At 50.2% G+C, this 16071-nt stretch overlaps 1 protein-coding gene across 2 annotated transcripts; it reads left to right on the top strand.

Annotated features, from left to right (window-relative positions):
• The first annotated feature begins 3962 nt into the window (after nt 1-3962).
• On the top strand, nt 3963-15863 carry C11H1orf100 (chromosome 11 C1orf100 homolog). Of its 2 annotated transcripts, none has more exons than XM_048357498.1 (4): nt 3963-4018; nt 8631-8723; nt 10599-10762; nt 15121-15863. In XM_048357498.1, the coding sequence occupies exons 1-4, from the start codon at nt 3963-3965 to the stop codon at nt 15231-15233; spliced, it is 426 nt and encodes a 141-aa protein (XP_048213455.1). In that variant the 3' UTR covers nt 15234-15863. The 2 variants fall into 2 exon arrangements, with proteins under 2 accessions (XP_048213455.1, XP_048213456.1); XM_048357499.1 differs by having other exon boundaries at nt 10686-10762.
• The last annotated feature ends 208 nt before the right edge of the window (nt 15864-16071 follow it).

Below are 16071 nucleotides of genomic sequence, written 5' to 3' on the forward strand. Positions count from 1 at the left end.
GGTTTGGCCCTACCTGGCTTCCAAAATGGCTGCAAGATGGAATGGCTCAGGACGAAAAACACGAGTACAAAATAGAAGTGACTGGGATGCCCGGCCTTTATCCTGCTCCCAGATATGGAATCAGTGTTTTAGCAAAAAGAAGCAGCATAAGCCAGGTACTCTGGCTCACACCTGGAATCCTTTGAGAATCAGGATTCAAAGTCAGCCCAAGCAGGGAAAACCATGAGACTGTATGTCAAATGAACCACCAGAAATCCTGAAGTCGAGCTGCGGCTCCAGTGGTAGAGCACCAGCATTGAGTGAGAAAGCTAAAGGACAGTGACCAGGCCCTGAATACAAGCCCCAGTAATGCCACACACAAAAAATAAGGCAAGATATGGTGGTGTTTGTTTGGGGTTTTGTTGTTGTCTTTTTGTGTGTGGGGGGGGGGGTAAAATGAGAGCACAAGAATGGAAGGAAGAAGGGTGAACAAATGCATGGTATTCAGTATACACTATGTAAAAAATGAACTATGCAACTTGTAACTGGGAGAAAGCGAAGGGAGGTGTCACATTGTCCAAGAAGCATTGCACTCATTTCCTGACTTACTGAATTGTGACACCTTTGTACAACAACTCCCTAATAATAATTTTTAGAATGACAATTTTAGAAAGAGAAGAAACAAAAAATGTAATAAATTAAGTTTTTAAAGCTTAAAAAATAAGATACATGCTGCGAGCCCTAAAAATGCATCAGGCTAGACTAGTGCTCTGCCAATAGCTCTATTTCTGGTTTTTTGCTGGTTAATTGGTGGTAAGAGCCTCCTGTACTTCGCTGTTTAGCCTGGCTTTGAAATGTGGTCCTCAGATGTCAGCCCTGAGAGTAGCTAGTAGTACGGTGTGGACCACAGTGCTTTGAACTGTATTCTAGGACAATTAAGAAGCCTCCTGAGATCTCTTTACCAGCAGCAGGACAGAGCCTAATCTAGTTCTAGACCGGAAAGATCTGGACTCCCCTGCCCTGGTGCCAGCCCAACGTCCTCAATTCCTGCTTGCCAAAGGCAAGTACAGCTCCACCCAGACTCTTGACCTTCCATCACCCCTGGAACAGTCTTTACCAGGGAGAAAGTTCTAGCTAGGCTGCCATGGAAACTACAGGAACCTTTATAAGCTCCATTCCTGAAAGGCATTACCAGCAAAGCCTTCTAATCAGCACGCATCATAATCTATTCATGATGTCAACGGTTCAGCTCCCTCTACTCCGCAATGTGTCCTTGCAGTATCACCAACACCAGACACTAGCTGAGTATTTGCTACACCAAAGGACTGCATGTAACACCAAGGAGGTCCCGGCTCACTGCGGTCTGTAGGTATCACCAGCCTGGCGTGGCTGCCAGTGCCTCTCTCCACGCACTTTACTAGCTATAGTATTAACAGCCAACCCCATTTTGAATATCCTAGAGATGGGAACTCGCAACTTTAGAGCAAATCCTTATGGAAAACTTTGTGCCAAGAATTGTCTGAGCCAGTGAGGAGTTACCTTTCTCAACTTTGAATGGGTTTTAGGAGTATTAGCTCAACATATGTGTTTGTTTTTTAAATTTTTGATGGTAATGGGATCAAACTCAGGGTCTTGTGCTTTGCCAAGCAGGCACTCAAGCACCTGAGCCAGGTTTCCAGTCCCTTCTACTTTTTTTTTTTCAACCTCTCCTTGTGTTTTCCCTGGGATAATCTGAACCTTGATCCTTCTATTTATGCTCTCCACATAGCTGAGATGACGGGAGCACATGCCATACCCAGCTTAATGGTTAAGATAAGATTGTACTAACTCTTTGCCCAGGTGGACCTTGAACCTCAGGCCTACTATTCTTCACCTTCTGAGTCACTGAGTTTACAGGTGTGAGCCACCTGTACACACCTTATTTAGTTTCAAAGAAATTGGATAGATCCATATTTCTTAAGGTGTCTGGTATTTATTATATAAAGATGCCAAAGTTTTGAAAAGTGTTTGCCAGGTAACACTGAGCGCCTCTTGAATAGGGAACACTCTATGGACAAGGACAGAGCAAAGAGAGGGGTTGTCAAAATTCAATGCCCCCCCCCCAAATATCTAGGAGTTTATAATGTAGCCACAGAGGGCTGCTCTCTGAAGTGATTACAAAACAGAGTTGTACAAAACATAAAATGGTATTGTTTGAAGAATCTCTAGAGTCTTGTCCTGAATGTGGTGTAAAGTTGTCACTTAAGAGCTAGTCTTTCAGATGTTAGCACGAATAAATTAATATTCTAGAAAGACCCAGAATCAAACTTCACCAGAGCATTTGTCAAGGTTCTGGGATGTCAGAAGGGCGGCCATGGACCCCTTGGAACTCAAGAACTGAGGTCGGAACAAGGAGTGTTCTAGGCCTTGAATAAGGCCTGAAGAATGGTAGAATTTAGAATCGAGAAGTACAAAGGAAATAGAATCTACAACAGGAGCGATGCTGGAGAGAGGGATGAACCTTCCAGAACTTGTTTCCTGAGGGAGCAATTAGGAGGCTCTCAAAGCACCTCGGTTACTGAATACCACCCTCTGGATTCCTTCCACTAACATGGCACTAGCTAAGCAAGCGCTGTACCACCCAAACCACACCCCGAACTCTTTCTTCTGGAGATAGGGTTTCCCTATGTAGCCCAGGCTGGCCTCAGACACAATCCTCTTGCCTCAGCTTTCCAAGTGCTAGGATTACGGCTGTGTATACTACACCTTGCCAACAGCATTATTTTCAACTCTTTTGCATCATGAAAATAGATGCCAGTTTTTGAAAATATTTTTAAACCAAGCCCAGCTTTTGGTAGCAAATCCTGGCAGGAATATATATAAGGAGCAGAGCTTCTTGTGGTGGTTGGGGGAAATGAGAAGCGAGGAAGTGGCTAGAATCCTGATACCCCTCCAAGGTCACATCCCCTGTGCCTGGAAGAAACTAACCCCATCTCTTAGATTGTCACCACTCCCAGAGATCCAGGCTACAGACCAAGCCCTTGACATGTCTTTGAGAACAGTCCACCCAAAGTGACCTAGGGCATGATTGGAACTCATGTCTACTCCAGAAGTTTACCTGAGATGCATTTAAGTAAAAATCTTCTGTTAAATCAACTAAATATATATATATATATATATTTGAAAGATGAAAGTTACATTATTGTTGATTCTGAGTGTAGCTATTGTACTGACTGTGGTGTAACTAACATTTACTACATGTTCATACATGAGTTTACCACTATACTATACTTTTAGGACTGACTAAAATACAGCCAAGTACCAGTGGTTCACATCTGCTCAATCCTAACTAGTTGGGAGCTGAGATCAGGAGGATCACAGATCCAGGACAGCCTAGGTAGCAAACTCTGCACACTCCATCTCAGTGGCGGAAGGAAGGCGTGGTTGTGCACATCACTCATTCCAGCTACGGCAGGGAGCCTAAAACAGATCGTGTTCCAGGTGCATGCTGGGAAGGGAGTGAGATCCTGCCTCAAACACAACTAGCCAGCTAGTGCCAGGTGTCCCAGGATTCTCGTCAAAGGCCCGCCCCAGTAACCTAGCTTCCTTCTAGTAGGCCCCGCCTCCAACAGGTTTCATGGTCTCCTAGGAGCACCAAGCCTTCCGCATAAGACCCTCTGGGGAGGGGCTGGGAATATGGCTTAGTGGCAAGAGTGCTTGCCTCCAACACATGAAGCTTTCAGTTCGAATCCCCAGTACCACATATATGGAAAACGGCCAGAAGGGGTGCTGTGGCTCAGGTGGCAGAGTGCTAGCCTTGAGCGGGAAGAAGCCAAGGACAGTGCTCAGGCCCTGAGTCCAAGCCCCAGGACTGGCCAAAAAAAAAGACCCTCTGGGGACCCTGCAGGTCCAGACGGTAGCAAAAGCTTATACCTTGAAAAGTGTGGAACCTGGCAACCAGACAATTCACTGCATAATTATTCTGCTTCAGATTCCCACCTGTCATGACTGCCATCCGACTACGAGAATTTCTTGAGCGCCGTCCGGTGATTCCTCCCAGGTAAAGTTCTTAAAGCTGGGGTTTTTATACCTCACACCTAAACTCCACATGTCTGGTTGGGACAAATAAAGATACATGGTCAAATACAGAGAAAGGAGTTGTACTATGTGGTAGCCACAGGAAGACAGCACTTCCACAGCCAATTTTGGAGGCTAAATAGGGAGAGTTAGGAGTAGGGGTGAGAAGATATCCATAGTTAAAGCAGTCCTAAGTCCCAGGTGTGATCAGAGGTGGCAGTCAGGTGGTCTGATGGCTGATCGGGGCCCTTCCAGAATTCCAAGATGGCCACAAAGTGGTTGCAGGATGGGATAGCCCAGGAGAAAGCACATGGGTACAATATGGAGGAGTCTGGGGAGTAGACTCAGCCTTTATGCTGCTCCCAGCTCATCTGGGGGCCTAAGTAAGGTCTTCCGTGAAGGTCAATTTGCTTTTTGTACAGGACAAGAAGAGGTAAGGATCTAGTTTCATGTCTTCTGCATGTGGATATCCAGCTTTCCCAGCACCGATGTACGTTTTTGGTACCTTTGTCAAGAATCAAATGGTTGTAACTGTAAAATGCTTTCAGTAATATGACCATTTTCTTAGTATTAATTCTCTCAATCCATGGATATGGAAGGTTTTTCCATCTCCTAGTGCTTTCTTGAGTAGATACACGTCACTGTTTTAAAGTTTCCATGGCACATGTCTTTTATTTCCCTGGTTAAATTTATTCCTAGTGTAAAATCAGATTTTTTTTCCCAAGTGCTTTTGGTGGGGAAGTGTTGTTGGTTTTGGTTTTATTTTTGGTTTGGTAGTTAGGGGAAGCGCTATGAATGAGATGTTATCCATTTTTTTTTTCTCAGCATGCACACTATTGGTATATAGAAAAGCTATTGATTTTTGTATGTTGATTTTCTTGGGGGATACTGAGACTTGAACTCAGGGCCTCTTGCTCTTGCTTGGCTTTTTTTTTTTTTTTTTTTTTTTTTTGCTTAACACCGGAACTCTACCACTTTAGCCACATCTATACTTCCTGCACTCTGATTTTGTACCCTGCTATTGAGGAAGGTGTTAATCAGACCTGGGAGGTTTTTGGTAGTCTTCATGGTCGTGTGTGTGTGTGTGTGTGTGTGTGTGTGTGTGTGTGCGCGTGCTGGTCCTGGGGCTTGACAACTCAGAGCCTTAGCTCATTCTCTCAAGGTTAGCATTCTACCATTTGAGCCACAGTTCTACTTCCAGCTTTTTTTGGTGCTTGATTGGAGATAAGAGGCTCAAAGACTTTCCTGCCTGGGCTGGCTTTGAACCTTGATCCTCAGATCTTAGCTCCCTAAGTAGCTACAATTACAGGTGAGAGCCACCAGCACCTGACCTCTTTATTGTTTATTCTCTCTCTCTCCTCTTCCCTTCCTTCCTTCCTTCCTGTGACAAGCTCTCGCTATGTAGCCTTGGCTGTCTTCAATCTTGCTTTCCTCCTGACTCAGGCTCCCTAGTGATGGGCTTACAGGTCTGTGCCACCATACTGAGCTTCTTTTTGCTTGTTTGTTCCCTTTCCCATTTTTATTTGTGTATTGTATCTACATTCTGTCTGCCCTTAAGTGGAAAAAGCACACTGTTTACTAGAAATAATGTTCTTCTGAAAAGAGAAAGTCATCATAGCACAGAAATGATTCATGGCTCTGGCTTAGTTCATGTGACCTCTCCGAGCCTCTTCTCCCTGTGATAAAGCAGGGCATGCTTGGTTCTCACAGGTGCCTCTGGAACTAGTCGCCATCTTCTCTGCAAAGTGAGGCATGAAGCCTCACACGCGGGGGGCGGGCGGGGGGGGAGCACAGTCTCCGTACTCACTCCCTTGGGCCACCGAGCAGCCCTGCACCTGGCGTCTTGGGTCTTGTCTGTGGCTAGGCCCGGATCCTGCCCCAGTTACAGTCACTTTCCTGGGGGTGTTTGCTCAGAGCCCAGCTGTCAGAACCTTGTCAGTAATGCACTTGGGCATCTCCCACAGAGAGGGGAGGGAGGGCTGACTCGGGGATCTTGAGCCCTGGAGGGCTGTGCAGCCAGGGCTGGGGTGACAGTCACCCGCTCCTGTGGGGGGAGCTGCCCCTACTGCGCAACCGCAGGCTCGCCCAGGCATGGCCCGCAGGAGGGACGCTCTCTCTGACAAGTGGACTTTTTTCATCTCCAAATGAGAAGCATTTTCACATTTGGGGAGAAGGCCACATTGGGGGGGGGGGCTTGGGATAGTTGTCTAAAGCGCTCCAGGCAACATGTGTCATCTTCTCCTCCCCCCCCCCCTCTACGTCTCTCTCCATGCCGACCTCCCTCCAACGGAAAGCCTGGCGTGCCTGCCTGCTCGCGCCACACTCCCGCCCAGCCTGCGTGGGGTGATCCCAGCTGTGTCGCTGGGTGCTGGGGAAGGATGCTAGGTGCTCCATCGAGCAGCTGGTGCTGACCCATCTGGAGCAGTGCCGGGCTCCCCCAGCTCCCCGGCGCCCTGGGCCGCAGCACGGCTCCGGGGGGCCTTGTGAGGGACGGGATGGGGGCCCAAGACAACAGCGTCCCGCCCCGCGTTCAGACCTGCCATTTGTTCCCATGTGGAAGCCAGCTTCGCCCTCCCCGCGTGACTTAATCCCCTGCTGGCAGCCAGGGCTGTCGTGTTATCCCAGCCACCCAGCGAGTCTAGACACGCTGCGGTTTGTGGGAAATCCGCCCTCCCCGCATCCTGTCTGCACAGACAGAAGCAAAGCCTGCCCTGCTCCCGACTTCCTCTCCTACAAGACAGGCAGCCCCCCCCCAACGCCGGAGCTCAGCCCCTGAACACCTTCCAAGGGCTGTGTGCCGGAGCTCAGCCCCCGAGCGCCCTCCAAGGGCTGTGTGCCGGAGCTCAGCCCCTGAGCGCCCTCCAAGGGCTGTGTGCCGGAGCTCAGCCCCCGAACGCCCTCCCAAGGGCTGTGTGCCGGAGCTCAGCCCCTGAACGCCCTCCCAAGGGCTGTGTGCCGGAGCTCAGCCCCTGAACGCCCTCCAAGGGCTGTGTGCCGGAGCTCAGCCCCTGAACGCCCTCCCAAGGGCTGTGTGCTGGAGCTCAGCCCCTGAACGCCCTCCCAAGGGCTGTGTGCTGGATGTTTGAGCCCCAGCTAGCGGCATGGGGTGGGGGGGGAGGTGGGCCTAGTGGGAGGAAGTTAGGTGCCTGGCGGGCACACGGGCCATCAGCCCCGCCCGCCCCTTCTCTGTTTCCCAGCTGCCGGGAGGCGAGCAGCTTGCCCCACCACGCTCGCCTCTGAGTTCGTTTTTGGCCTTCATTCACCAAGGGCTCTCGCCGTAATGCACTTTGAAGACACAGTCAGCACAGACCAACGAGGCCAAGCCGGCGATGGACGGGAAACCTAGGGCACACTCTCCTGGGAACCCCTCCCCGTCCATGTGCTCCCCCGGGGCCTCGGAGGGACCAGCGCCCCTTCCAGAGCCCCGTCCACAGCCCCAGCGCCGCGCAGGCCCCATGTGCTCCGCGACGCCGGCTGACAAAGGCGCAGTTCATGTCCACTCATCGTCTACGTCCACTGGAGACGTGACGTGCCCACCTCGTGCCACTGTGCTCCTTCCAAGCACGACCAAGGGCTCAATCTGAGATGAAAGATTAGAGGAGACCCAGCACCCAGACAGCTTCCCAGCACCCAGACAGCTTCCCAGCACCCAGACAGCTTCCCAGCAGCGCTCCTCTTCCCGTGCTTTGCAGACATGGCAGCCCTCTTCCCCGCGTCGGAGGCCTCTCCAGTCCCGGGCACTCCATCTGTGCTCTGAAAATCTCAGCCGGTGACTCCCCGAGAGCGCCAGGCTGGACATCCTGCCTCCGCGGGTGCACTGTATGTGCACACACACGCTCACACACGCACACACACACACACACACGCACTCTGTCCTCACAGGCTCACATCTACGACTCCAAAGGGCGCCCCCTGGTTTAACATCACAACGCGGCTTCATCTCCATTCCCACACACGGAGTCAGCACAGTTCAAAAAGAAAACCTTACTATGAAATCTTGCAGCTGTATCAAAAATAAAGTAAATAAAGCACGTTTCAACACCTATCAACATGGAGCCCATTGGCTTTAGATATTCTCTCTCTGTTCCCCCCCCCCCCCTTTCTCTTATTGGCTGGTACAGGGCCTCGTGCTCTTGCTTGGCTGTTTTGCTCGAGGCTGGTGCTCTGCCACTCGAGCCACAGCTCCTCCACTTCTGGCTGGTTAGTTGGAGATGCCTGTCACAGGTCCTCCTGCCTGGGGTGGCTTCAAACCGCAATGGAGTCCCAAATCCCTGCCTCTTGAGTAGCTAGGATTACATTACAGGAATGAGCCAACTGCACCCAGCTTTTTCGTTCTGACAAATCCTGAAAATAAGTACCATTTGACTACAGAGACGGGGGCTGAAAGGGAGGGGAGGCGGGAAGCCCCACGCAGGCAGGACTGGCACAGAGAAGCTTGTTAGGAGCAAAGAAGCTTCCAGAAATCCCCAGGCTTTTAGCTGCCAGGAGCCTGGGACAAAGTTCAAAGCTATTTTGTATGACAGACAGTGCCCTGTAAAAACAAAAAAAAAAACGAATTGTAATGATTGCTGTTTTCTCCCTACTTTGCCTACTAGTATATTCATTACTCACCAAGGAAAGGACCTCCAAGGCTACTACCCAGGGCAACTGGCAAGACTGCATCGCGACTCCAGTGCGAAGACATCCAGGTAGGCGCATGCCTTATCTTCATTTCCAAGGTGGTCAAAGGCAGAATGACAGCATGATGCAAGGTGCAGGAACGACATGGTCTCAACAATAATGGCAACGGCAGTTAAGGGTCTATTTAATAGAAATCCTTAATAGGAAAGGTTTAGGCTTAGAGATCTGGCCGAAAAGTCTGTCTCTTTTCTTCAGTTAACCATCAAAAAGCAGGAAGTAGCCGGGCCCTGGTGGCTCAGGCCTGTAATCCTAGCTTCTTAGAAGGCTGAGATCTAGGTTCAAAACTAGCCTGGGCAGAAAAGTTTCCATGAGACTCTTCTCTACAATTAACCACCAGAAAACCAGAAGTGGTGCTGTGGCTCAAAGTGGTGGAGAGCTCGCCTTGAGGTAAAGAGCTCAGAGACAGGACATAGGCACCACGTTCACGCTTCACAATCGACAAAATCAAACAGGAGGTGGAGCTGTGTCAAAATAGTTGAGCCTTGAGCTATAAAGCCAAGGGAGTTGAGAGACCTTGAGCTCAAGCTCTGATACCAGCACAAAACAAAACAAAAACAAAAAAACACTCAGTAGGGGCTGGGAATGTGGCTCAGTGGTAGAGTGCTTGCTTCATATACATGAACCCTGGGTTCGATTCCTCAGCACCACACATATAGAAAATGGCCAGAAGTGGCATTGTGGCTCAAGTGGCAGAGTGCTAGCCTTGAGCAAAAAGAAGCCAGGGACAGTGCTCAGACCCTGAGTCCAAAGCCCAGGACTGGCAAAAAAATTTTTAATGGAATATTATCCAAAATGTCACTGTTCCAATGTAATTCTGCACAGCCTATTATGCAAGTCTATTCCAAAATAGTATAGAATGGAATTGTGATACTTCATTTTCATTTTATCTATTTACAATTTTTTGGTACCAGTTCTATTGGGATATATCACATACTATTCAAATAATCCACTTAAAGTGTGTTTATACTTAATATGCTGTCAGCCTTTTCCATCACAAATTTGCTATTCTAAGCCAGGCACCAGTGACTCCTGCCTGTAATTCTATCTACTCAGGAGGCTGCGATCTGAGGATTGACACACAAAGCCAGCTGGGGCAGGGAAGTCTGTAAGACTCTTTTCTCCAATTAACCATCAAGCTGCTGGAAATGGCGCTGTGGCTCAAGGTGGTAAAGCACTAGCCTTGAGCAGCTCATGGACAGTGCCCAGGCCCAGAGTTCAAGGCCCGGGTAGACACCCCCAAAAAGCATAATTGTACAGCATTGTTTTTAATAGTAGCATACTATATTTGCATGCCTATATTACCAACATAATATTCCCTAGTCTTTAAAAATGTTTACTTTTGATTGCCACATAGCAATTACACACGTGACATTGGGGTTGGAATCCACGGAGGTCACATGTGAGAGTCGGAGAAGGGCAGTTGGCCTACGTGGCACCTCAGATGGGTCCCTAGTATTTTTTTTCACAGAGAAGTATCCCTACTCTTTGTGTCATCGTTAAAACAAGCATGCTCAGCACCGTGTCTTTGTGGATGGGCGTCCCCAATTGCTGGAACAGCTACACCAACACACACGGATATTTGTAAGGTCTTGCCACTTATCACGGGTGTCCGTTTGCATGTGTGTTGCAAGCCGGGCCCGTGCGCGACACCTTGGCGAGGGTCAGGAGGCCTGCTGGCTTTCCCTGCTGCTCCCGTTGGCCCTGTGCGAGTCCCCGAGCTGAGTGGAGGAAGGTGAGGACGGGCCCAGGGCTGTGGAATGCCCAGAGAGAAGGCTCCATGACAGACTCGGGGTCAGCCTTGCTCCTCGTCCCCGCGTCACCTCCGGGGGGAGGGGGAGACGCCTCCCCCACGGTGCTCATCTAGCCCGGCCATTTCCATTTAGACCCATAGACCTGTCCGTCCCAGCCAAGACGCCGTATCAGCCTCAGTTAGACCAACACACGCTCGCGCGATACATCTGCTTTCGGAGACATTCGCAGCCCCCGGAGCCGTGGCACAGGGAAACCACTTACCAGAGAGACTTCGCCCTGCCCTTCTACAAGATCGGTAAGTCCCCGCAGGCGAGCCCCCGAGAGGAGCCGGGCCCGCGGAGAGTTGGCGGGGAGCACACCCGTGTGCCGGGGTCGGGGACGTGAGCAGGGCCCCGTGCGAGGCCGCGTGCGCCTCCTTTGCCGCTGCCCGCGCGTGGCACTTCAGGGACGAAGGTGAAAAGGTGTCCCGAGAACGCGGCCGCAGCGGGAGCCCTGGCCACGAGGCGGAATGGTGGCCGCACCTAACAGGCTGCCGAAGGAACCTCCCCCTCACATGTTAGGACACAGCTCGACACCTTCGGGGCGTGGGGTAGAAATTCTGACCTCCCCTGCCGTGTGTCTGTTGTGGCACATGTGCAGGAAGGAGGGCGGGCGAGCCCGCGGTGCCCGGGACGCCAGCCGCAACCTCCCGGCCGTCCTGCCAGCACGGGGCTGGGGGTTGAGTTCATTGAATGAATTGCTTTGTTGGCAGACTGTGTTTTCTTCCTTCTTTTTTGCAGTACTGGGGCTTGAACTCAGGACCTTGAGTTTTCTAGGCACGGTCTCTACCACTTGAGCCATGCCCATGTTAATTTTTTTTTTCTATTGGCCAGTCCTGGGCCTTGAACTCAGGGCCTGAGCACTGTCCCTGGCTTCTTTTTTGCTCAAGGCTAGCACTCTGCCACTTGAGCCACAGCGCCACTTCTGGCCATTTTCTAGATATGTGGCACTGGGGAATCAACCCAGGGCTTCATGTATACGAGGCAGGCTCTCTACCACTAGGCCATATCCCCAGCCCCCGTTTTAATTTTTTAAATAAAGTCTCATGTTATGCCTGGTCTAGTTCCAGAGCCTGAGTCTCCTATTTTCACTTCCCAAGTAGCTCGGATGATCAGCACAAGCCACTGCACCCGGCTCACTGGCAGACTTTGTGATAGAGGTGGCCAGGGGGCTCGGGCTATAGGTTAGGGTGAAAGGAGGGACCGAGAGGCTGAGAGAGGATGCTACTGGGTCAGCTGAAAAGAGATGCTACTGAGCTGAAAAGAAGAGCTGGCCAGAATGCCAGCAGGGCTTCTGGTCTTCACAGCTGGAGCACATCTGTCCTTTCCAGATGACTGGAGGTGATAGCATCTCTAGTAGGAGGGAAGCCGGCTAACCTGTGACTTCCAGGGTCAGGAAACAGAGCCTCCTTTCCAATCCTTTATGGGGACAGAAATCTCATTAGACAGACAGACACCGAAGGCCTTCTCCTTAGCTTATTTTACACAGTCCCTATGTATTTCCAAATCTATAAAGCCAAAGAATACTCAGCAAAGCCATGGACAATTTGTCACCTGCTGTGTCCCCAGAAAGTCACTAGGAAGGCGAAAGGTGACACATTAATGCCTCAGAAACCAAGTAGCTACAGAGAGGAGCAGCCCGCCTGCCAGGTTTTGGCTGCTGGCACGCCTCTGCCTTCCTGAGACAGTTGTTTTTGTCTGTGATTGTGACTCTGGTGGTTCTTGGAGAGCATATTTGTAACAACCGACATTTGATGTTGGGCTCACTTTTGTTCATTCCTGCAATAAACACTTAATAGATCCTACTTATGTGGCAGTCCACATGCTGCTAGGTTTTGACAATGCAGGATGAAGCAAAGAGACACATGGTTTCCACACGTGAGTCAGCGGGTGAAACAGCACAGGCACACCCATGAAGTTCCACTTGCTAACTGTTCTGAAGTCGAGTGTGTTGCTATGGCAGCCTATTAACAGACCAGTTTTCCTTGAGAAGATGATTGAGAGCTGAAGGATGAGATAAAAGTTAAACTAGGGAAGGAATAACAGCATGGCTTGTGTAGACTGTGTACAGGTGGATGGAACAGGACACGAGGGTGAGGGCCGGGGACTCAGGAACCTGCTGAGGCCAGATGGGGATGGACTGGAGGCGCCGCGGGGGATAACTTGCTTTCTAAAGAACCTGCAGACAACAGGGCTGAGGGGCTCATATCTACAATCCTAGCTTCTCAGGAGGCTGGGAGCGGAGGATCGAGGTTCAAAGCCAGCCCAGGAAAGAAAGCCTGAGACACTTATATCCAATGAACCACCAAAACACTGAAAGTGGATCTGTGGCTCAAGTGGCAGAGAGCTAGCTTTGAGCAAAAAGAAAAAAAAAAATCACAGGGACACTGCCTAAGCCAAGTTCAAGCCCCAGGACCGGCACAAAAACAGAAAAAAGAATCTGCAGACAGGCAAAGGTGGTCTGCCAGAGGCCTGATTAGGACACCAGGAATCTGTGGGAAAACCTTTCCCACAGAGAAAGGAAAGGTAGGTTAAATTTTATCAAAGCACGGGGCCTTTACACCATGGCCTGTCTGTGGGGTTAGGTCTCCCCTCCTCCGCTGTCTTCCCCGCGCAGGACAGAAGCCAGTGCCTGACACTCAGAGGCAAGTGTGCCAGCTCTGAGCTGCACCTCTGTGAGTGGGGGTTTGAGGGCAGAGGCACATCTAGATTAGCAATGATTTGCATCTCAAGTCACGTGCTGAGGTTTCTGCCTTGGGACCTGTTAAAGAACAGGCTAAATATAGACTATGAGAGGTTGTGGTTATGCCCTTCAAAGAATTCTTCCTCCACTAGGATGCTCAGTCCATTCCGTTTCATTGACTGATTTAAGAACTGCTCAGGAGACACTTGAGCGTCCCGTGGAGGAAGAACAGGCAGGCCGGGCCCTGGAAGAACTCACCCTGCTACAATTCCTCTTTTAAGCCAAGTACCGGATCACATCTGCAACCCCAGCCATGCAGCAGGAGGCCGAGATCGAAGGACCACGGTGCAAAGCTAGCTGGGGCAGGAAAGCTCATGACTCTTAACAGCCAAACCAGAAAAAAAAAAAAAAAAAAACGGGGTGGGGGGAGTGGATCTGTGGCTCCAGTGGTAGAGCACTAAGCTTGGAGTATGAAAGCTTAAGGACAGCACCCAAGCTGAGTTCAAGCCCTATTACCAGCACAAAGGAAAAGGCAAACCTCCAGATGTACCAATGCAGCATTTCTACTGGGCTGTTGTTTGCTTCCTCTGTGGGACTCAGCAATGAGCCCCGGCTGCAAGCTTGCTAGGCGCGTGCTCTACCGTCAGCCAGGCCCAGTCCTCTAGCTTGTATTTGTTTCTGAGCTAGATTCTTTGAGCGTTGCCCAGGCTGGCTTCCACCTCCCCATGGTCTTGTTTCCAACACTTGAGTAGCAGAGGCGACAGCCATGAGCCACCGTGTGGCTAGCTTTTTGTTTTCTTTTTGTGCCTGGCTTGGACTCAGGGCCTCCTGCTCTCGCTTAATTAGCTTTTCTGGCTAAAGGCTGGCACTCTACCACTTGAGCTACTCCTCCACTCCCACCTTTCTGCTGGTTAACTGGAGATAGGTCTCACAGGCTTGACCTTCCTTCCTGGGCTAGCTTGGAACCCAGATCCTCAAATCTCAGCTTCGAGTTCATTTTCCTTACCAAGAAAAAGTTTGCCAAAGCCAGGTGCTAGTGGCTCACGCCTGTAATCCTAACTCAGGAGGCTGAGATCTGAGAACCATGGTTCAAAGCCAGCCAGGGCAAGAAAGTCCTTAAGTCTCTTATTTCTAATTAACCACCAGAAAACCAGAAGCGGGGCTGTGGCTCAACATGGGAGGGTGCTAGCCTTGAGCAGAAAAGCCAAGGGATAGCACCCAAGCCCCATGACCAACAAAAAAGAAAACAAAACTTTCTTTTACATGTGGTTGACTTGCTAAGGATGGCGGAATAGAACAGTAAAAAGCTAGAACCTTTGGAGTCTGAACTTCCTGGTCAAACTCAGGCTTCCCCTCTGAGCTGTGTCAACTTGACACATGAGCCAGTCTTGGAGATGGTGGTTGATGTGTGTGTATTTCTGAAGGCCAATGTACATAAGATACCCAACAACGTAACAAAGCTTTGTGCGAGCTGTCACGAGAGACACCTCCACCTCACAGAAGCCAAGCCTTCCCAGCACGCTGCCTTCCACTCCAGCAGGGCCTTCAGTGAGGTATGGGAACAACCAGAATGTGGTGCCAAAAAGACGGTACAGTGGAACCCACTGACAATGCAGCACTGAAAGGGCTTGGCAATCTACAATTGGGACTTTAAATACCCAATAGCCCTATTCCTTGGAGACTTTTTGACTAAGTCTTTTTCCCATATATTAAATGCATACTTTTGCCTTAAATCTCCTAAACAAGTTTGTTTCGGGGCACAAATGCTAAGAGGACTACTAGTTAAAATTTTCAGGGGGCACTGGAGGCATGGTTCAAGTGCTAGAGCCCCTGCTAAGCAATCACAAGGCCCTGTTCTAACCCTAGTCCCACCAGAAAATAAAAAGTAGAAGTGGTAAATAAGATAAATCATTCAGTTGTTTTAAATTCCAGGCTGGGACCAGAAATTAGCCACGGTTTCATCGTGTCCTGCACCACTGAATTCACTGCCAGGGATCTACCAGTGCGAAGACAGAAGCAGCTTTGGGGGAAATGGCTTTAGCTAAATGAATCATGGCATTCACATCAAACAGCTTTGGGCATTCTTATCGACTCTCAACTGAGCTAGTGGCTGCAGAACTACTTTTAACTTTGATGTGTATATGGGCAACTCTAATTCTAAAATGTCTCCAAACTGCCAATTCTTTTCAAATGAGGTTGGTCAGCCTAGACCCAGGAACGCTCATGATCCAGCCTTCAGAGAAGGGGTTGGGCAGAGCCCTTGCCGAGCTCAGGCCTGGGTCATTATGGGTAGTGTGATCCCACTCCCATTCCCAATGTGACCCCCCAGATTTGCTGGAGAAACAGCAGCAGACACACAACACAGCACCCAGGCAGCGTGCTGGAGACCTTCGTCTAAGCCCGGCGGAAGGTTACCACGTAGCTGGCGCTGTACCAGGCTCCCCCCCAAGCATGCATCGCTTTGGCAGGGGGGCCCGGGAAGACCAGCGAACTCCATATGTGTAGGCCTGTGGCTGTCCTTCTGCTGTGGTGTTGAGTGGACCAGGCATTTGGTAAGGTCCCACACGGTAGTTTGGGCAGAAGTAGTACACGTAAGAGAGCCAAACTGGTATCCAGAGTGTCTATTACAGGAGCAGCAAAGCGCGCTGCTCAGCTCAGGTGGAAACAAGTCAGCCGTAGTCAACCTGTTACTAGGGGGCTAGTCAATCACTCCAGAGAAAGAATGGTGCCATTCTGTGGGCCCAGTTTGGTTCTCATTCATCGTACCCGGTACTTTTCTGACTATGTCACATTAACTCCATTCACAAGTATGTTTAGCATGTTATCCCCACCACAGTAATTTCAACAAGACTGTGTGCTTGCCTGCCTAGCACATATGTATGC

Source organism: Perognathus longimembris, chromosome 11 (assembly GCF_023159225.1).
Source record: "Perognathus longimembris pacificus isolate PPM17 chromosome 11, ASM2315922v1, whole genome shotgun sequence".
Taxonomy (NCBI): Eukaryota; Metazoa; Chordata; class Mammalia; order Rodentia; family Heteromyidae; genus Perognathus; species Perognathus longimembris.